The following is a 20660-nucleotide window of genomic DNA, read 5'->3' on the forward strand; positions in this document are numbered from 1 at the left end:
GGCCGTTGTAGCGTAGCCAGGCAATTGTTGTAAACAGATAAATTCCGTGATAAAGCTTGGTATAGTATGGAAGAGGGTATCAGAGCTCATTTGGCATGCTTGGTATTTGGAGTGGCTGAATCACAGATCTGATGCGATCATGATACTGTTATTCTGTGTTGTTAATGCTTGCATTTGATAGTTGATTCTTGTTGACAAGAGGAGTGGATCAGGCCGTCGTTGTCTCACCCCTCCAACTTCTCACGCTAAAACGGCAACTACCAGCTTATCGATAAGCCGATCGCGGAACCCTTGCAACAGCTCTTTGAACCAAGAGCTTCGTCTTGGTTGCCTACTTTATTTCTTTCATCCTTTTCATCTTTTCATCTTCTTCGATAATTATCGACCGATCATGGCCGAACCGACATATACCGTTTTTGTACGGGTACCCATACCTCGGGGTGACTTTGTTGATCCTCCACCGGTAAGAAACTCCCTAAACCCGGTCACCTTAAAGGCTATCATGCGCGCGCATCCGAGTAGTCATGGTGAGGCTAACTTGAAGCATGACAGGTGAACTGGGACCCTGTCAAAGATGAGGCTTTATGGAAGATCCTTTCCGGAGCTGCAAAGAAGCAGATAGATTGTAAGAAGTCACACCATTCCTGCGCATTCATTGGAGCTGACTTGGACTAGGGGACGAAATGTATGTGTCGATCCTCTGTCACAAAGTGCAGACAATACTTACTGAGATGCAGCGCCGATCGCTTTGAAGTCTCCGTAGACTTTCTCCTCCAGCAAGTTGCTTGGCTCACCGAAAGACATGCTTCGCAAGTCCGCGCACAAGTACGCAAAGCTACTGCTGCTGTTCGTGGCTCTGGTCCCTCTCCTGTTCCAAGCGGCGAATCCGCCGGCCCCGGCCATCAACGAGCGCACTCCGCTTTGTCCTTTCGAAGAGACTCGCCCATGTCGCGCAATGAACCTGGAAGTGGTACAGGAACACCTCTTCATTCATCGATGCGGCCATTAGTTACGCGGAATACATCAACCAATACTACTGTCTTGAGGGATATGACAGGGGCACCGGCTTCACCTCGACCAGGCGTTGTATTAGCCTCGCGTACCGGCGACCGACGTCGCCTTTCATCATTACCCATCACGTCAGTTCCCGACAAGTCTCCGGAGCAAACAGTCCAGCCAGAGCTTTCACCAGAAGAACGAAGCCCATCACCGGGTCCGGCGGAGGAGAGCTCACCGACATCATCCGATGATGAATCCGTCCCTGCCCAGTCTCGTATAATTCGCCGGCCCCCACGGTTTCAGCAACCCGACGGTGGACAATATGGCGATGACGATGATGATGAATCCGAACCTGCATTTCAACCCTATACATCTCCTTCGAGCAAAACCTCTGCTCAGGACCTTAGTTCAACTCTTAGGGAGGATAGGCATAGTTCTGGCAAACGACCCCATCGGAGCCATGGAAAACTCGCTATTCATAAATCCAATACATCCGACTCTTCAGCCAGCTCTGCTGCAATGATACAAAAACCTGATAGAACTGATAAATCAACTGAGCAGCGGACACCTGGCCCTCTCTCGCCGCGTCGGACTGATGAATTGTCCGGACGTAGCCCAGGAGGCAAGGACAGGGGTTACTCTCGTGAAGGCAGCGATGGAACTCCCAGCATGGGCAGCAGTTATAGTGATCTTGACGGTAAGTTGCTTCCAGCACTCCCGAGATATTCGAGTTTGCTAATCACACAGTGCCAGATGCCTCTGTTACTCAATCTGCATTGGAGGAAGCATTGGCCAGCCATATGAATAGGGGGACGGGAAGCCGCTTCAGTATAAGCCAGGCTTTCCGCAGCCGTTATAACCCCAGCTCTAACCAGTGATTCGACCGACTCGTTTTTTTTATATTTCTTTTTGTTGTACTTGGCATGGAGTTTGGAAAACCGGGAATGATTGTATGCATCAAGAATGGCGTTTGCTGTAAGACGTAGGCTTTGTTTGCTTTGACATGGAAGTCAGACATCCCACCTCTACTGCTTGGCAAAATAGAACGAAAGCTGGCAATGAAATGTCAGTCTCTGAGAAATTGCGTGTCGTGATTGTCCATTTTATATGCCACAGGTTTGGTGATACCACCAAGCAGGATGGTCATCAAGTCAATCCAACATAAGAAAACTACGAACCCATTTTATAAACAGTATTGTATTCTCTCATACGGGAGCAATAAAATTCTACCTTGTTTCTCCTTGAATCAGCGTTAAGTAGTTAAACTAGTAGGTTGTGTTGGTTCAACTCTCCTTTCGGCTGCCTGCAGCTGCCATCATCCCCTCCAGCACTTCTTAGGGTATTTAATCGCAAACACGGATAAATCGCAGACCTTCTCCTCCTAACATTCTGCCACTCTACGCGTTTAAATATATGGCCTTTTTACAATACTGATCCCCCAATTCTACAGAATCTTGCGTCTTTCTCGCTTCTAAGCATGTTCCGCCGACACTGGTCGGGACTCCCTAAGGATGTCTCCTTTCCAAAAGACCTCGCTGGCCTTGGGTTAGTCTCCTCGGGTTATTTCACGATATTGTGCTAATATTTGGTAGATATTTCGTCAACGACCAGGATGAGGTTCGTTTAATCAAAGACCCGGATTACTACTTCAAGTTCCACATCAACAAGAACTCTCGGGTCAACGACCGCCAGAGGTTCCAGCTTCAGCGTGCGTGACACCAGGCTACGATTCAAACTAAATCATACTGATTAGACTCAGGTGCCATGGAAGATTTCATCCATGAGCGGCTTGAGAAAGAGGGTCTCAAGAAGTTCCAACTCTTACCCGAAAACAAGAAACATTGTCCCATCTTCTTCAGCCCCAGCATTGCGACAACCGAACGCATCGTCGTCATTTTTGGCGAACCTCAGCAAGATCTAGGTTTTATCGCCGGTCGCGTAGCCAACGGGCCTGGTGGTTTGGTCAAGGGCAGTATGATCTCTGTCGTGCAAGCACTCACCAAGCAGCCTGCCTCCCCCAACGATCCTGAGCCTCCATGCGTGTTGCTTGCTAACATGGGCCAGAGGTACTGGTGGCCCGACGAACAGCGCGCTATCACTATTGAAGATTCCGCGGATATCCCTCTTCCTAGTCTGGTGCATTCCGGACGGCATTACAGCCAGGAGTTGAACGAGATTCCTGGAAGTGAGACTACTATTGCGCACATGACGACTATCTTCAACAAAGTCCTCGATGAGAACAAGAATGCCAACATCGACATTATCGCCATTGGACAAAGTTGCGAGGTAGTCCTGGAGTTCTTCAAGAACACCAAGAACTGGGCTCAATGGGGTCATCGTTTGAGTGGCATGCTTCTCATGGGGACCGTGTTCCGTGCAGACTCGCTTGCCAATGCGGAGTTCAAAGACTTTCTGGCCAAGGTAACATCAATTTCCCTCCTATATATCCATCACTTGCTAATATGTCCAGCGTGCCCGTGCCTATCTCATGTCTGACGAACCACTCGACACCCCCCTGGCCATGCCCGGTGGTAATCCATCACTCATGATCGACCCTCTTGGTTGCCCCTGTTTCTCTAGCGGAGATAGCCAGTACACTGAGATGATACTCATCAAAGCACTTGAGCCAGCTCTTGCTTATCTGCAGGAGATTGCCCTGACACCCGGCTTTACGAATCCGGACATGGCTGTTGCAGAACGTCCTGCAACTGACATCACCGACGAGCAGTGGAATGAGCTCCCCGATGAGGTCAGACCCGAGGTCCGTACTATAGACACTGAATGGATGGAGGAGGAGGTCAAAGCACTTCGACGTTGGAAGTACTTCGAGAAGCATGGCGTTGCACCCCCTGAAGAAGACGATGATGATGATGATGAGGATTGAATTTGAGATTCGGAAGGCAAAAAGTTTTCAACCTGACGCGACGTTGTTTGGTTTGCGGAGCAACATTGAGGGCATCACCACCGCGTTCTCATGGGCTGTGGAAAAGGGGATATCTTATTCATTGAACAGACTAGAATCAATCTCAAGTCTTGTACAGAACGTAAAAATAGAAGCCATACGTAACCCTTCTTCAAGTCCCAGAATATACAAGTATTATATTGTTTTCTTTTTTACATCCTTTTACGCTTTGAATAGCGAGGCCAGGTTTGGCCCTGCTGGTGTCAGATCCTCAACCAACTCTCGTGTCCTACGCACACGCTCCTTCACCACAGCATCTTCCGCGGTCCATCGGTCCTCGGCATTCGGTGGGGTACCACTCCAGAAAGAAAAGACGCCAGATTTTGTAGAAGCCTTTTCTTGCCGTTGCTGCTCCTCTCGAGCAAGCTTGGCGACCATTCTGCTCCAGTTGTTGAGGCCTTCGCCCAAGCACTCGCGGCATGTCTTCTTGGCCGCCTTATCAGCAGTTGCAAGATCCATGTTACGCAATTGCTCCTCCGCAACATCGACACTATCGCGTGTCCATGACAATCCGTCGTCCTTGGAGGATGTGGCAAAGAGAATCTCGCCAATCCATAGACTGAGAGAAGCCTCCTGGCAACGCTCGTGGGGACTGCGCCAGGGAGACTGAGTGCCATCGGGAGGAGGAGGTGGGTAGTCTGCTTGCAAGAAAATTCGAACCAGATTGTCTAAAGAAGAGCTAGCTTTCGGCTTCACGTAGGCAGCAGCGGGAGGGTTATTGGAAAGAGAGCGACGAGCCTTCAGGAGGGAGAGGTAGATAGGGAGGGCGGCGTCAATTTTTCCACTACGCGCCTTGAAGGTGGCCACAGCAGTAACAGCATCGAGGATATTTTGTGAGGGTGGACCAGCCTTTTCGTTGAGAACGAAGGTCTTGGGGTTGTAAGGGGGTGTTGAAAAGTCGACTCCTTGGGTAGCCTCGGCGAGTGCCAAGTTGTACAGCGCCTCAGCGCCTTCGGGTTGGTTTTTGAACTCCATGTAGCTGGCATACTCAAGTGTCGCCTCAAGCTTTTGTCGCGAAGTCAAGCCCTTCGTAGCCAAGATCTTCATGTAAAAGTTATCGGCGCTGGGGTAGGCAACTTCGCAATCCTCTTCGCGGGGAGCGTGGGGTTGTCCTGGGGGAATTGGCGCAGGTCTAGGGTTTGATGGTCCAATAACGAATTCAGGAGGTGAGATGATGTTGCGAGAAAGATCGCGCACCCAGTTGTCGACGTGTTCGGCGCCCTTGGCAGCAAGCATGATAGCCTCGAAATATCCTCTTCTCCATTCCTCGCTCTTGCCGGAGATATCGCAGGGGTTGAATTCCCCAGGAATCTCTGCTTCAGGGTTGACTCTGTCCGTAAGTTTTGTAACACCCTGGCCGTCGACCTTAGGATCCTCCAATCGCAATACCAATCCTCGCGCCAATTCGAATGACCAAGGCCAATTGATCTCGCCGTTCTGGGGAGCTTTGCTGTTATTCGAGTCCCTTAGGAATTTTCTTGTCATCCATCCCCATTCATGTGGCGTGGGGTATTCCTGTTCCAGCTTCTCCTCATTGACAAAGAACAAGATGACGCCCACACATGCTAATAAACCCCAGAATGAAGCTGTGTATCGAACCGCCAACTTGGCCTCATGTTTCAGCCATTGTCGCCGTTCAGTTGTGAAGTATCGGACGCTATTTGTGGTCACGGGAATAGTAAGAAAGGGTAGGTTCGGTCTTGATTTTGTGGTGAGTTGTGTGTGGTGTGTAAATGTTCGGAGAAGACATGGAGATTGGGTTCGAAGAGTTGGCACTCGAGGCGTGAGAACCCGGACACGACGGCCGACGAGTCGGAGACGCATGGCGCCGACGTTTGGTAAGTAGAACCTCTCTCGCACTCGGCAATTCGTGCCACCCGTCGATTGTTCGTCGATTTGAAATTGTCGTCCAAATAATATTATATCGAGTCGTGGGACGATGAAGATGTCTAAAAGTGATGATATGAAAATTGAGCCAATTAGATTCGCTGACTAAGGCGGCATATTCTGTGCGCCAAGGCTTTGCATCGCAAAAACCTTGGGAATGGGAAATTCCATGAGCACATCAACTCCAAGGATTTCTTAATTGGTTAGGACAAGGAACATTTTTTGTTCTGCAAATTTTATAAAAAAAATGTCCTCCTTTTTGTCTTCAGAAACCCTTTCAAATCCTAGGTTTCAACTATTTGCGGCGGCAGCTTTTTCGGGAGCGACAGTCGCATCGCTAATATTGGGTTACCAGGCATTGGAGCGAGAAGAGAGAGTCAATGAGCTCAAGAACTCGATCCCTGCAAATGATCCCAACGTCCAACCTGTACTATCTTCATCTTATCTCTATAATAAACATCACTAACTAGTAGCAGTTGAATAACTTTGGTGGTTCATCAGCACCACCCGTTGATAAGGAAGATGCCAAGAACCAGGCCATGGCTCGTCGTGCGCAAGCAGGAGACTTTGATGAAGAGTTAATTCTTGAGCAATTAGCGAGAAACCGTGTATTTCTAACAGACGAAGGTCTCGATAAGCTTAGAAACTCTTTCGTCATTGTGGTTGGCTGTGGTGGTGTTGGATCCCACTGTACCGCTGCTCTCGCCCGTTCTGGAGTTTCCAAAATCCGATTAATTGATTTCGATCAAGTAACTCTGAGCTCTCTGAATCGCCATGCAGTTGCCACTCTGGCCGATGTTGGTATTCCCAAGGTGCAATGCTTGGAAAGGCGTCTAATGGCCATCGCCCCCTGGGTGAAATTCGATCTACGACAGGAGCAGTTCAACGAGAATGTTGCGGAGCGATTGCTTCGACCTTGGGGTGAGGATGGACGTGCCCCTGACTTTGTCATCGATGCTATCGATAACATCGAGACCAAGGTCTCGCTCCTTGAATACTGTCACAAGAACAACCTGCCAGTCATCAGCGCCATGGGTGCTGGTTGCAAGAGCGATCCAACCCGAATAATTGTTGGCGATATTGGATCAAGCAAAGATGACGGCCTTTCGCGCGCGACAAGAAGGAAGCTCAAGCTGAAGGGTATCACAAGCGGAATTCCAGTTGTCTACTCCACAGAAACAGCAGGCGTTGGCAAGGCTGAGTTGCTCCCTCTCCCTGAGGAGGAGTTCCAGAAGGGCTCTGTTGGCGATCTTGCAGCCATGCCAAACTTCAGAGTCAGGATTCTCCCTGTACTTGGCACTATGCCTGCTATATTTGGTCTTACTGTCGCCAACCACGTTATCTTGAGCATCACTGGTTATCCTCTCGACTACGTACCCGCCAAGGGCAGGGAGAAGATGTACGAGGGAATGTTGGCAACGCTACAGAGCTCCGAAGAGAAGCTGGCACGCATGACCTATGAGGGCGACACAGTTGGCCTCAAGGTGCCTATTACCACTGGCGACGTTGCTTTCCTTTCCGAAGAGCTCTACCGTGGCCGAAGTGCCGTCAGCGGAATCCCTACAAAACTGGTCCTTATTCGATGGGAGAAGCCCGACGGCCCCAGCATGACAACCTTGGGCGAAGGCAAAGATACCCAGAAGTGCTCAACGGTGAAACTGAGGGATCTTGTATTGATGACCAAGGAGGAGGCAACACGCCATGAAAAGGAAATCTTCAAGGGTGGAAAGTCTCTTGACGAAGTATACGACGCCGAAACGCTCGCGCGCGTTGAGGAGAAGAGGACAACAGCTGAAAAATACGAGGCTTTCCGATCATGAAAAGGGGGCGCTGTTTGAGTAGTGTATGGCTTTCAGAGATGAGATATATGATCACGTCAGATGTTGCCTCAAGGCGCAGTCAGAGGTAACATTTGATATGGTTCACGAATTGACGAGCATTTAGAGAAGGAGTCCTTCTGTACCATTCGCTTTCTTCTACGCATTGTTATTCTGGTCGTAACCACGCACTGACACCTTCAAGTCCCTCGTCTGGAATCTTTTCTCTTCTTCCGTCGAGTTCTTGTCGATGAAGCAGACCTGTGCTTGAACGGTACCAGCATCTCACTCCAACTGATCTACCCGACACAAGGCGACAAGAAGGATTGAAAGGGGCAGCCTTACTTATTTCTGAGGCGACCTAACAATTGGCTTGTGCTAAGTCAGACTACTATCGGGAGGATTTGCGCTCAGCCTGCCACAGGGATTGTGGCTAATCTATTATCCTGGCCTCAAAACCCTAGAATTACCCCTGGGATAGTGCCTTCCGAGGTGATTGATGGGTGCTTGCAGATTGATACATCACCACCAATGGTCCCCTCTTTCACTGTTGATCAGCTGCCGCTTATTGTAATTTCGGTGTGATATCTTGTCGCTCGTTTAGTCTCGGGTTTCGAATTGTCAGCCCCGTAGTATGACAGCACTTTTGAGGCCGTAAAATGTAGGTAGCCTTCTTGGAGATCTCACATATCGTCACCCATAATACATTTCACACTCGACACTTCTTAACTCTGCACATTGCCTAATAGCGGTGAATTCCTGTAGCAATTTTTGTACAGACCGACTGCAATGCAGCCATGAAATCTTGACACAGACGACCAACTTGCTTACCCTTGACTGCGCCCGTCGATATACACTTCCAAGCAATATTTGATCACAATGACGGCTCCCAACGTCCTGTTTCATGGTGCATAAGATACAACCAACAAACATTTCTGTCTCAATTGCCGACTATCGCAAGGCGACAGCATCATAAGACTCTTTCCCCCTCAATTGGGGACAATCCGCGTGCTTGATAGGCTCAACATTCGGATGCGCCCTGCCGTTGAGAGACACAAGTGTTGTAGTGAGAGCTGGCTGGCGACACGCGCATAACCGTTGGTTGTTAGCTCGCATCCTAGGGCAGACATTTCGGCCTTTGTTGGCTGTTTCTGCAAACATTGGCAGGGCTTGGGAGATTTGACGTCTGTTGGGTTGGTTCTTTAGACCGCTCTTGTGGCTCGCATAGATATGACTCGTAACAAACTCCCGAAAAGCCATTGAAAAGAATTCCGCACAGGCGATATGTCGCTAGCCGTCTCTCAGACTATATTTGATTGTAAAGGATTTGGCGATCGTCCCATGGCAAATTTGCCCTGGAACTTTGCTTGGTTAAAAGGTCGCCAGGTGCTGAGCCGCAGCTATCAAAAGCAATTATGTAGCCACTCAATAGGCGGCTGAGTGATGAATCTGAAACTTGCATGTGAGAAGTGACGAGAGAACAAGATCTATCATTCGGCCATTCCTTCTATGTCAGCAATTACCCATCTTCAATGCAGGTGCAAAAGATAACTCCTGAAAATGTGTTGCCTTGTGCCAGTTGGAGACAATGTGTAGCTGACTCAAGCCATTGCCAACAGAGTTGGCAAACAGAATCGAAGTAATGTCGTTCTAAAAGTGCAGTGAAATATATTGTGATAACAGGGAGCTTCACCGAGAATGCAGCGCAAGTCCAGTGCAGTTTGCTGCAAAGTTTGTCGATGCATGGCAATCTTTGGATACGCCGGCAGGTAATGCGCATACAAACTGTTACACCGCTCCTGTGTGAAATCAATGAACGACCGTGTGAAGTTTGTTTGGGAAGGAAGAGAGAAGAGAACAGAGGAGACGCTGGGTCTTGCCGCAGATTTATTGAGTGCAGTAGACGGGGGGGTCGGCGAGCCTCCCCGCCTGGTAGCACAAGACGGCAATTCCCAGGAAGCCGTTGCGAATGGTAGTACGGAAATGCAAAGAAGTGACACATGACGGCGATCGAATAAACTATCTGTGGTTATGTACTCTGTCTAGGTAGTCTGTATGTGATTACACATGCTGATACCCGAGGAATTGAAAATGGCCTGATTCTACTCTGTTGTGTGACTGCCGATGGTACACTTGAGCTTCAGTACAACTACCAAGGTCAGTGGCCAGTCGGCATTGTTATCGACGGATGTAACTATTCATAATAAGACGTGGAGGTATGTAGACTCTGCTCTAACTATTGGGTTCTTCGGGTATCACTATGTATCACAGTGCTTAACATAATACGATCTCACAAGTGTCACCACTTGATTTGAATCAAGAATATAAGTCATCTGCCAATGTCTTGATATTGACGTTTTTCTAGTTGCGATGTCACTTTGTGCTCGCCTCTCTCAGCTTGCTATGCAAAGTTTGCCTCACTACATCAGCAGTGTCGACATAAACATGTCTGAAAGCCTGAGAAATGTTCGCGTGAATATTTGTTCAGTAGAGATTCAGTGCCACCCTGCCTTTTTTTTATGTGTAACTTGAAGGACCTTTGAGGCTCAAAAACTTCGCGAACGGACATGGGTGCGTTTTAAGGCAACTCCTATTCTAACAGATTGAAAAGACCTGAATCGAGTACTCAATGGAAGATCGATCAGTGTGTTCACACGGATATTGACCACACCACCAAGCCTTGATCAGCATGTCAACCTCTGATTACCCGTGAATACAAGTTGTTGTAAGAAAAAGGCAACCACTGATGGAATGTCACAACATGCTCCAACAAAATGGTGGCAGGGTGGCTACTAACAGCACGGCTGAACCCCTTGCTTTTGATGGTTGAAAGTAATTTTGCACAGGCATTTGCCCATGATCGGATGGAATTTAAGACTGCTGCCTATAAGCTGACTAGATAGTAGTAAGTTTGGCCGTGAATACTTGATCAGTCGTCTGTTCTTTGCCTCATTGATGTATCATTTGGATAAAATTATATGGCGTCTGCCCTGCTAATTGGCTATCTCGAAGTAGGCTGCGCCACAGCCTCCTGGAAATACTACATAGGCACACAGAGAGGTTTGACCCGGCTCAACATCGTAATGTTACATCATCTGTGATGGCTGTTTTGTTAATTGGCTGGCCAGCCGCTCGAATAAAGGCCTCTTTCTAGAAGCCTGGTAGGCTCATGAGGGACCGATAACATGGATATTCGGAGGTTCTCCACCTTTACCGGGGCATTGACCGGACAAGCGGGGCCGGGAATCCGGAATTCGTCTGTAACCCGCAATCATAGAGTCTCTGAACAGATTTGTCAACAATGACCTGACAGCAATGCCAGCTGTTCGAAGTGGCGTTTGATGATTTCTTGGGGCGAAGTCATGCATGTTCTACACCTTTCGTGCTGGTATCTACTAAGCATCGTGTAAGCAACGTGGCTCTAGGAGGCCTCCTTATTAAAAGAGGCCTGCATCCTCTCGCCTTCAGTGTCCAGTGTCCCATCTCCGTCTTGCCTAAAGCTCGCTTCCCTTCTCAGTGCATTCTTATGGTATTCGACCCCAGTAAGCACTTCTGCCTACGATCCACTTCAGGCAAAAAGGCTATCGCGGCTGTTACCTAGTCAATGAGCCACTGGAAATGGCCGAACTCCTTTGTTTTGCTAAAAACAGTCCCCAAGTCTCGGACAAGTGTGGATCGAAGGCTGGCAGAGGCGCTCCAAAAGGCAGCTGAGTGATTTCTCATCAAGGTCCATTGGTACTAATTTCAACCGGTCTCCGTTGGTCTGTCAAGGCCAAGACAAGGCCTGTTGGCCAGCATAAAAAGCCCATCCAATATTGGTGACAAATATGGCAAGTATTTGCTTCGCCTCAATCACTGTTTTTCGAATGATTGCTCAATAATGAGGTTGGTTCAGCTGGTGCCAGTTCAGCTGGTGCCACGGACCATCGAGAAAAGGAGCTGTCAGGCCAATTTGCAATATCGATGACATTTCTCATTTCTGATGAGCAAATACCATGGTAGCCAGATGTCATTGTTCTCAGCATCTCGATATGGAGGCCCCGAGGTGATAAAAGGTATGCCAAGTACTGGCTGTCAATTCACAAGGCCGTCGTCGTCTCGCTGACACGGTAGCCTGATGACTACTAATAACGTTCTACCCAGATCGAGGAGAGGGTCCGCGTTGAAGGCGTGAAGAAGTTGCTCGTGACCGTGAACACAGCCTGTATACAAATTGTCAGCTGAGCCACTCCTCCAACAAAGCACGTTGCGTATGAACAATATCACTCTGGATGCTTGCGTCTAGGCGTCGAAAGGAATGATGAAGAGTTGAAGTTTGTGCAAGGCGATGGAGATACTGCCTAGGTTGCCGATGGGTTAACAGTAAGCGGGGGTATATGAATATATGTTGCGAACTGCGAACCACGGTCTTTATTGGTAGGGTAGTATGAAACAGGCACGGGCTATTTGATAATATTTGCACATTAATCTATACGCCTGTTGGGCGTACAAAAACGACCCCCAGAAGGCGACACCTCACTCAGCTCGTGGTTCGCCTGAGGTAATCTGACATTAATAAATATTGGCTTCTCGAATCTAAAAAATCCCAACATTGCAACAGAAAAGCCCTCTCTTTATACTCCTGAGCGAACTGCATTGAGTTGCAGGATCTAATTCCAGAAAAACAGCCTTGTCTATTCATTTATTATCATTTTTGATGAAAGTTGCCTGATACAGGTGCTTTCATCGTCGGATTTGAGAAACCTTACGCGGTGTAATCCGGTCAAGCTGATACTGACTAATAGGCTTGATATATCTGAGCAGTATACATCAATGCCTGTGTGATCAATTATAAAGAAACGGTTTATTTACGATATTAATAAGTATGTTTATCCAAGAACTGATCGGTGAGAAGATTGGGTTTTCCAGATGGGGGGCAAACGCTAATGCTTGAGATCTCAGCAGAGCCTCATACAAGGCAGCGGGCGAACCAGGCCGCCCAATAAATTACTACATACCAAGGTACTCAGGTATCAGACGCCACAAATTGCAGCGGGTAAGTCATGTTAGCATTCCGCATTTCTTACAAGGGAGATGGATGCAGATACCTTGAGCATCATGTCTGCATCCATTCTACAGATACCTACTTTATGTATTTCATTTTGGCTTTTTTTGCGAACCACATACCAAATCAAGGCATTGATTGAGATATGGGTAATTGGGGGAAGTTACGGATAGCTCTTGCCCCTCTCCTCACGTCAACGAAAATACCTTTGTGGATGCACTTTCTACCTTCCTGCCTTTCGCCCGCCACTCCATTTTTTCCCTGTTTCTTTCCCTTTACTCTTTATTGCTCTGTTTTGCTCTGCTCTGCTCTGTTCTGTTCCGCTTCAATCCGCTTCAATCCGCTTCATGTTCATTCTTACGATTTGGACAATTGACAATGGATGACTGAGTTAATTTCTCTTGCAACAGATCTAATTAACCGTGTGATTTTCGTCTCATACACCCCTCCCCCTCAGCTTCGCTGACCGGCTTCGGTACTGCCTCTATGCCGTGTCATTGTCAAGCATGGCGGATATTGCAAACAAATGGGTACGCCATCTCAGAACTCGGGATCGGAAGGACAGGGACAAAGGAGGAGAGTCCCAATCCTTCGTTTGCGAGATTTGTGGTGACGAATCCCACACTATAGAAGCATGGCGCCAACACGCTCGAAGCGATCGTGAGCATCGTAGTAAGTGGCCAACTGCGCAAGCCGCAGAAGAATACGTTAAAGGGTGAGCAAATCTCCCATCCAACCAGTATGGTATAATTTCATACTTATTCTTCACCCTCCGCAGTGGTGTCAATAGACCCGACAGTCAGGACTCTTCCAACAGTAGAAAACGTCGGGCCGACGCAAATATTGAAACCGCAGAGGAGGAGGCCCAGAAAGGACCTGCAGCCGACGAGGACCAAGATGCAGACGGACATAGAGACAAACGCTGGTCCCCCCCGCCTGAGCCGCAGGTCGCTTTCAGCCGCAGCCGCGCCCGCAATGATACCCGGAGCGACTTCGAGCGCGGGCCCCACAAGAATACTTCGGGCCGTCAGCTATGGAACGAAGACAACCCTCAACCAAAGTCAAATAGCCAAGGACGCTTTGTGTCTCAATCTTCACCCAGGCAGGGGCCACCCCCCAAAGCGAATAGGCATATACAGCCCGCTGCCCAACAGCCCCCTCCACCTTCAATCAACGACGATGACTCGTCTAGGATGATGCGCCAACCAGAGACCAGGCCAATCTCTCAAGATCAGCTTGTCGCAGAGGTCAAGGGCATATACGCAGGCCTGGTCATGGTTGAGACAAAATGTATTGAAGTTGACAATACACAATCATCCAATACCGATGCCAACTCAAAGCTCAATAATGAACAATGGCAGGCATTAATTGCTCTGCACAGAACCCTTCTTCATGAGCATCACGACTTCTTTCTCGCAAGTCAACACCCATCTGCCAGTCCGGCCTTACGCAGATTGGCTTCTAAATATGCTATGCCTGCTCGCATGTGGAGACATGGAATCCATTCATTTCTTGAACTTCTAAGACATCGATTGCCAGCCTCTCTCGAACATATGCTCACTTTCCTGTATTTGGCATATAGCATGATGGCTCTGTTATATGAAACTGTGCCTGCTTTCGAAGACACCTGGATCGAGTGCCTTGGTGACCTTGGTCGATATCGCATGGCTATTGAGGACGACGATATTCGCGACCGAGAAGTGTGGACTGGTGTAAGTCGTCATTGGTACAGTAAAGCCTCAGAAAAATCGCCTACGACGGGAAGGCTCTACCACCATCTTGCTATCCTGGCACGGCCTAACGCACTTCAACAACTCTACTTTTACACCAAATCCCTCTGCGTTCCCATTCCATTTTCCAGCGCCCGAGAGAGTATCATGACGTTGTTTGATCCTATATTGAATAACAGTCCCACTCGTCTGTCGCAAATTGATGCCTCATTTGTTCGCGCCCATGGAATACTCTTCTCTGGCAAGTCTTGGGACCAGCTTGAAGACACCATGAATGCATTTGCTCAACAGTTGGATAATCATGTCGCCCGGTCCACTAAGAGGTGGTTGGAATCAGGGTTAGTTGGAGCATCGCGAATCACATGGACTATACTGACTTATACAGATATTACATTGCAATCTCTCTTGCTTGCTCCCTCATTGGGTACGGTGCTGAATCCAATGTTCTTATGCGGGCCATTTCCAAGAAGCCTGAGGAGACAGATGTTGCTATGGGCGAGAGTACAATTTCTGAAACCATGCCAGACGAGAAATTTAAGCCTGCTCTAAAGTTTGGAGTAAGCACGATTAAGACTGTAATTAATCGTTGGGGAGACACCAACACTTTGCCTTTTCTGCATACGATTTTGGTCTTCATGAACTACATGACCCGATATCCCGCAGCCATGAACCACTTGGAGGCTGAATTTCCTTGGAAGTTTACCGCGTTGATGCTCAACTCTCTATTAGGATCTTGCGAGCCTGGATACAAAGTTTCAAGTCACATACCACTGCCGGAAAAGGACCAGGCTCCACGTCCGTTGCCAGAAGATTTTGCAATGCGAGGGTTGCTCTACTCGGAGGACTATATTCCTAACGAATGGTTCCATAATGAGAAAATCGATGAGGACGAGAAATACTTTGAACTGGCCTCCATGGCAGAAGAACGCAGGGGCCGGATTCTTTCTTTGGGATGCAGCATTGCTACTTCTGGCAGCTGGCTGATTTGGGATGAAGCCACTAACCAGTTCTCGCCCGCGGCCAAGTATGACATAGACTTACAAGGCCCCGCGGAAGCCGCCCCTTTCCTCGTCAAGCTATCGGAAGCTTGATGTCTTGGCACTTTTCCAGCCGGATACACTTTGATCAGAGCCGCCCACACTATCTATATGATGGATCGTACTTCTTCAACGTGGGTATAAACATTCAACAATATACCACAACGACGATTCATTATAACACATAGCAGACTGAATACTTTAGGGTCTTGAAGAAGAACTTGCAGATTCACCCTGCCATGGACGAATGCTGGTAGAATATTCTGTGAATTTCTGGCAACGCTTGTTATGGGTTGTATGAAACGATGGAAAGAAACCCCATTCACATCCATGAGTGCGTCTTTTATACGTTAGGGTTTGGCTTGATGCTGTCGGGTTGACCGGATATGGTTTGTGCTGCCACTCATTATTGTATTTGTTATCTTTCCCCTTTCTTCTTCTCTGTTACTGTATATTTTGTTACCTTTTGTACATTTTCATGGCTTTCAGATTGTCTGTTTCATCTGATAAACATGTAGATATCCTTTTCTTGTCTGTATTTTTTTCCTTTCTCACTTGTTTATGGTGTTGTGTTGGTGGGTTTGTGGGGGGCGGCTATTTGTCAATTTTTGAGATACTGGAGATAATAACGGGAACAGAGTAAAAGTTTGATAAGTTCCATGGTTTCCTTTGTTACAAGTAGACGCGAATAGGTAAGATTGTTATTTGATGAAGCACGCAAATGAAAGATAATACAACAGAAGAAAGCATTGATTGACATGTTTAACAAAAACAAAGAGCGGGAAGTGGGTCTCCCGCCCCCGCATCGCATCCGGATACTTGCATTAGGGTTACCGAACTGCTGGGTCAAAAATGCAGATGACCTTGGCCGCATTTTGGGCCTCATTGTGCCATAAAGGGTATCCAGAAATGGCCAGGATTGCATCCGGACAGTGACAACATGTTTGATTTTTAAAGGACAGAGAAAATGGCTTCAAACACCAAACCACGTGTCGTCTACTCTACGGAGGATGGGGAGAAGCTGGCATGTTGTGGTTTTTGGTGTTGTCAAGACGTCATTGGTCTGCGTATGCTTGACGTCTCACGACGAATCGGAGAATAACCATGACCTAGCACATTCATGCGTTGACAAGTTTAAGGTTTGTTTGGTATCGGGTTGGTTTGGGCATCGCTGGACATTTTGGCTCGAGGTCAGCCCACTGAACTCGAGATCTTTGCCATTCGCCTTTGATCTGGGGCAAATTACCATTTGTGATTGTATGACAAGAGGAACAGTTTATGCTAATTACTACGGCGGTTATACGGGACATCCTTAGGAATATCGGGTATGACAGCCCGGCGGGCGCTACACGAGATGACCATTCATTCTGGTTAATTGCTGAAACCTTGACAGTTCATGGTAATCATGTCAATAGCGAATCACTACTGTCCCAAGCTCGCACTGTTATTAACAAAGTCTCATACTAGAAGACATGCTCTATAGAGATTGGTGTAATCCTTTTCCCCCTTTTATTAGATAAGAAACTGAGTCACAAGCAAGAAGGCAATCAAAGACGCAGCCAAGAAAGTAATCAAGGAAGTATGTTTGTTGTCCTGCCCAACACATGATGCCTCAAAATATAACCGAGATACCAAAATCGAATCATATGGGTTTCTCTTGAGGCCAGTGCATATGCAATCTAAAGCAGCCTCTGGCTCTCCATGGTGAGAACCTTTGTAGAAGTGCTAGCAGAGAACAAATTGCGCATCCTTCTACTAGGTTTACCGTGACCTGCATTAACATTCGAGTCGGGAAAACACGGCATGAAAGCGACGTGGCGCTGAGGCAGTAAAAATTCGTAATCAAAGGGAAGAAGCTTTGACATGATACGACTTCTCGGGCAAAAGTAAAAGGTTGAATGAGGAAGGGGGTCATAAGCTTTTCATATGTTGTTCGACAAAAGGTAGTGAACCGAGGTTCAGTGGAAAGAGAGGCAATCTGGTTGCCTTTTACACCGTGAGATAAACCTAAACACAACGATAATGCACAGGGCACTCGCGTGTAATAGAAACTGCTTAAAAATTACGTGACAGGTTAAATTCATATCTGCTATACAAGATTCTGCAATAGAGGGGTTGTGGTAGTCAATTTGACAAGTGCTACGAGTAATGGTGTCGTGAGCGCTTAGGAAACATGACTGGCTTAGAACACGTGAGTGTTGGTTCAACATTTTGCATGCATCATTGTCAATCCTAGGAAATATTCTAGTCTAGAATTTCTAGAAGTTATCTGGAACTGTTCTAGAATACTTCTAGAATAATTCCATAAAATGACATGCTTGGAGTCGTGAAACTCCAATCTGCAGTTGCCTTAGGCCCATCTGATACCTCATTTCGGAGTCCGACCGCTTGAAAATCATGACGATAATTACGGAACATGGCCGTCTAAAAAGGTCCGAAATACATACCGCTGGGCCCGAGAAGGACCTTTTTCTAGCTCCGAAAGTTCCGGAAAGCTTGATTACAACATTATATTGATAATGAATGAATGCTATTCAGCACGGATGAGAATTGAAGCCTGATCCTAGAAAAAAAGGCAACTGAAAAGCTAGAAAGTCAGGCAGGCATCAAGAAATGAACAGACATATGATTAGTCGGCTCGCTATGTTGAGCCTTTTTCACCAGTATATGACTCGCTACTGCAACCTGTAATTAAGTTTGAGGCTGTGATAGACAGTTTGGTGTAGATAGTATGCCGAATAAGTCGTAGTCGGGTCTTCGTAAATGACCCCCGTCGATAAGGCAACGACGGCATGGCTATCTACCCAGCTAAGCGCGGTTAACTTATTAACCTGGCGGTAAGATAAACAGGCAGAGAGTTAATTAGATGCTCAGACAATGACGGTGAAGGCTGGGGAGAAACATGTGAACGCCTCGTTCCAATTGAGGCCCCCTGATATCATGCTTGAGGCCACCTAATAAAGCATGATGAGATCTAGGGTAGGGCTTGTAACCTAGATAGTAATCAAAATAAAACTCGAGGCCTTCATTATGTCTCAGGACACAAGGCGCCCGCATAGATGCTATGCTACAGTATCACTATAGCACCTGTAGGGCGTACGATGCAGGTGTTTTGCGGGGTTCTTGACACTGGAACTTGTCCCATCCAGGACATCCCACAGTAAAAACTTGCAGATTGCTATGAGCTGTCACTGATCAGCATTCACTGCTATCTTAGAGGTCATTGATACCATGAGTTGATCCAAGCCATCAAGGTTCACCTGAAAGGCTAGGAAGCAGGAAAGTCCTAGCTAGTATTGAACCTTTAATATGCAACGTCGGTCAGAGCACCATGTCGAATGGGTGTCTTATCGATCAGCCTTTATTGAAACAGTATGATGACAGGAGACACTTACTGATAATCATGAGTTCAACATTACTCAATCATGAGAGTTCTTGAAAAGGTGTATCGTAGGTGTGGGTGACAGTCAGACAGTCCAAGTCGCTGCCTTTTATCATGGTTCGCTGCTGTTGCGGCTCTGCGCGGGGAACATTGCTGATGGATGACCTGTCCCATCCATCCATCCATCCATCCATCCATCCAATCCTATGACATGGATCTGACTGAGAAATGATGCTGCAGCACTTGTTATACAACTTATAGTTGATGCAACGGGCCGGCGCGTAGCTTTCTTTACCTGTACCGTTTCAACATGATAGTATGACAAGCTAGTGGTCTCTTTTTGAGTAACTCTGCAAAGCCCAATTGTTATTTCTTGTAAACGAGGTCACTCAAACCAGGCTCCGAGTAAATTCGAAAGGTTGAGCAACTTGAGAAAGCCACGAGGTGCGGCTGAGGATGAATGCGGGCGCCTCATCGGACATGCTCCTCCCACGCCTTGAATATAACAGATGAGGCAAATTCATTACACCTTCAGAGCAGAGTAGAGGGTGATACTTATGCAGGGAGTGTGAGGGGCATCAAGATGACATGCAGAGCCGCATTGGGATAAATGATGCAAAAAGAACCAAGCACAGCCAATAGTAAATGAGAAAACGGGCGTCTTCTTTTTGGCATGCAGGAGTCCTTCAGACGTCACATATTCTATAATAGTCGACATGCACAAGGCAGAAAGGCAACCTTTTCTGGAAAAGGCTGCATCCTCAGCGCTAAGACCTGCCCTAGTTGTAAAGGGAGAACATGATCTGATTGGAAACATCGGCTCAACACGGTTCAAAGTCTTTATTGTTTGTGTGATTTCTTGTAATTTCAGTTTGCAGTTTGGTCTCAGATGATAACATGAAATGAAGTAATTCATGGCGTCAACTCATATAGGAAGGTGTCAGCTGAAAGTGAAGTCACCTCCGTATCTAAGGCTGATAACTGCGACATTTTGGTATAGTTGTCTGACGACCAAGGTCATGCCATGTCTTGGTCTTGGACATCTGGCAGAGGGTCTCAAGATATGCATCGGCTGATGGATGTGTTATGTTCTCACCACACTGGGCGTTCTTTGCTATGATCAATTAGGAGCACTGTGTAAGTTGCAATACCGGGTTACTTTGACATAGCGTAAACCGTGAGAGGTGATTTACATGACCAGAAAGAGACCATCGCGGACTTTCAACCCGAGAGCTCAGCACAACAGAACTTCTCTACATTGCTTTTTTCCATATTGGGCTGTTTCGAAAGCTGTACTTTACATTAGATCATCCTCACAACTTCAAAAGTTAATATGCTCTGTAGAAAAGGTTGGCGACAATTTGGGTATAATCCTGGGACGATGGAACAACTTGAGCCTCAACTAAGAGATCGAAGTTACCATCAACCATTCTGCCTAGTATTGTGGATTTCTATTCCAATAATAACTACGGTAATACTATATTATCTATATTATCAAAGTCAAAACTCTCAACAAGTCACAAACTTGAGGACGTGGACGTCCATCAGTCAACATCAGGAGTGACCCCAAACCTTTACTTGCCTGTCATATACAGCAAGTTTGGGGATTACAACCGGTTTTGGAGCTTTGGAAAGAGTGATTGGTCTATTTTAGGTTCCTGTTGACTCGTATTGCGTGCAGTTTGTACATATAAACATGTCTATCGTTGAGTTCGCCGTACCATGGCAAGTCATACTCATCGAGCGAATGTACAAGCGAACGATGGCAGCCAGTTTCAACTCGGAGCATAACTCGATGCCAT

The 20660-nt window shown here is 47.3% G+C and overlaps 6 protein-coding genes across 6 annotated transcripts; 4 read left to right on the forward strand and 2 right to left on the reverse strand.

Moving 5' to 3' along the window:
• Positions 1 to 391: 391 nt before the first annotated feature.
• ATG29 (Autophagy protein 29) lies at positions 392 to 1877 on the forward strand (the record flags this gene model as incomplete). The annotated part of the gene is made up of 5 exons (XM_044856611.1): positions 392 to 463; positions 553 to 625; positions 676 to 685; positions 738 to 1696; positions 1753 to 1877. The coding sequence occupies 5 exons, from the start codon at positions 392 to 394 to the stop codon at positions 1875 to 1877; spliced, it is 1239 nt and encodes a 412-aa protein (XP_044703924.1).
• Positions 1878 to 2476: 599 nt separating this feature from the next.
• On the forward strand, positions 2477 to 3883 carry FPOAC1_012254 (uncharacterized protein; the record flags this gene model as incomplete). Its single annotated transcript, XM_044856612.1, has 4 exons — positions 2477 to 2544; positions 2592 to 2707; positions 2759 to 3420; positions 3470 to 3883. The coding sequence occupies 4 exons, from the start codon at positions 2477 to 2479 to the stop codon at positions 3881 to 3883; spliced, it is 1260 nt and encodes a 419-aa protein (XP_044703925.1).
• A 240-nt stretch (positions 3884 to 4123) lies between these two features.
• Positions 4124 to 5785, reverse strand: FPOAC1_012255 (uncharacterized protein; the record flags this gene model as incomplete). Its single annotated transcript, XM_044856613.1, has 1 exon — positions 4124 to 5785. One exon carries the CDS (start codon positions 5783 to 5785, stop codon positions 4124 to 4126), a length of 1662 nt encoding a protein of 553 aa, XP_044703926.1.
• A 310-nt stretch (positions 5786 to 6095) lies between these two features.
• On the forward strand, positions 6096 to 7668 carry FPOAC1_012256 (uncharacterized protein; the record flags this gene model as incomplete). Its single annotated transcript, XM_044856614.1, has 2 exons — positions 6096 to 6275; positions 6325 to 7668. 2 exons carry the CDS (start codon positions 6096 to 6098, stop codon positions 7666 to 7668), a joined length of 1524 nt encoding a protein of 507 aa, XP_044703927.1.
• A 5547-nt stretch (positions 7669 to 13215) lies between these two features.
• FPOAC1_012257 (uncharacterized protein) lies at positions 13216 to 15530 on the forward strand (the record flags this gene model as incomplete). The annotated part of the gene is made up of 3 exons (XM_044856615.1): positions 13216 to 13424; positions 13488 to 14777; positions 14825 to 15530. The coding sequence occupies 3 exons, from the start codon at positions 13216 to 13218 to the stop codon at positions 15528 to 15530; spliced, it is 2205 nt and encodes a 734-aa protein (XP_044703928.1).
• A 3369-nt stretch (positions 15531 to 18899) lies between these two features.
• FPOAC1_012258 (uncharacterized protein) lies at positions 18900 to 19170 on the reverse strand (the record flags this gene model as incomplete). The annotated part of the gene is made up of 2 exons (XM_044856616.1): positions 18900 to 19092; positions 19154 to 19170. The coding sequence occupies 2 exons, from the start codon at positions 19168 to 19170 to the stop codon at positions 18900 to 18902; spliced, it is 210 nt and encodes a 69-aa protein (XP_044703929.1).
• Positions 19171 to 20660: the final 1490 nt, after the last annotated feature.

The sequence above is a fragment of the Fusarium poae genome, chromosome 4 (assembly GCF_019609905.1).
Source record: "Fusarium poae strain DAOMC 252244 chromosome 4, whole genome shotgun sequence".
Classification (NCBI taxonomy): Eukaryota; Fungi; Ascomycota; class Sordariomycetes; order Hypocreales; family Nectriaceae; genus Fusarium; species Fusarium poae.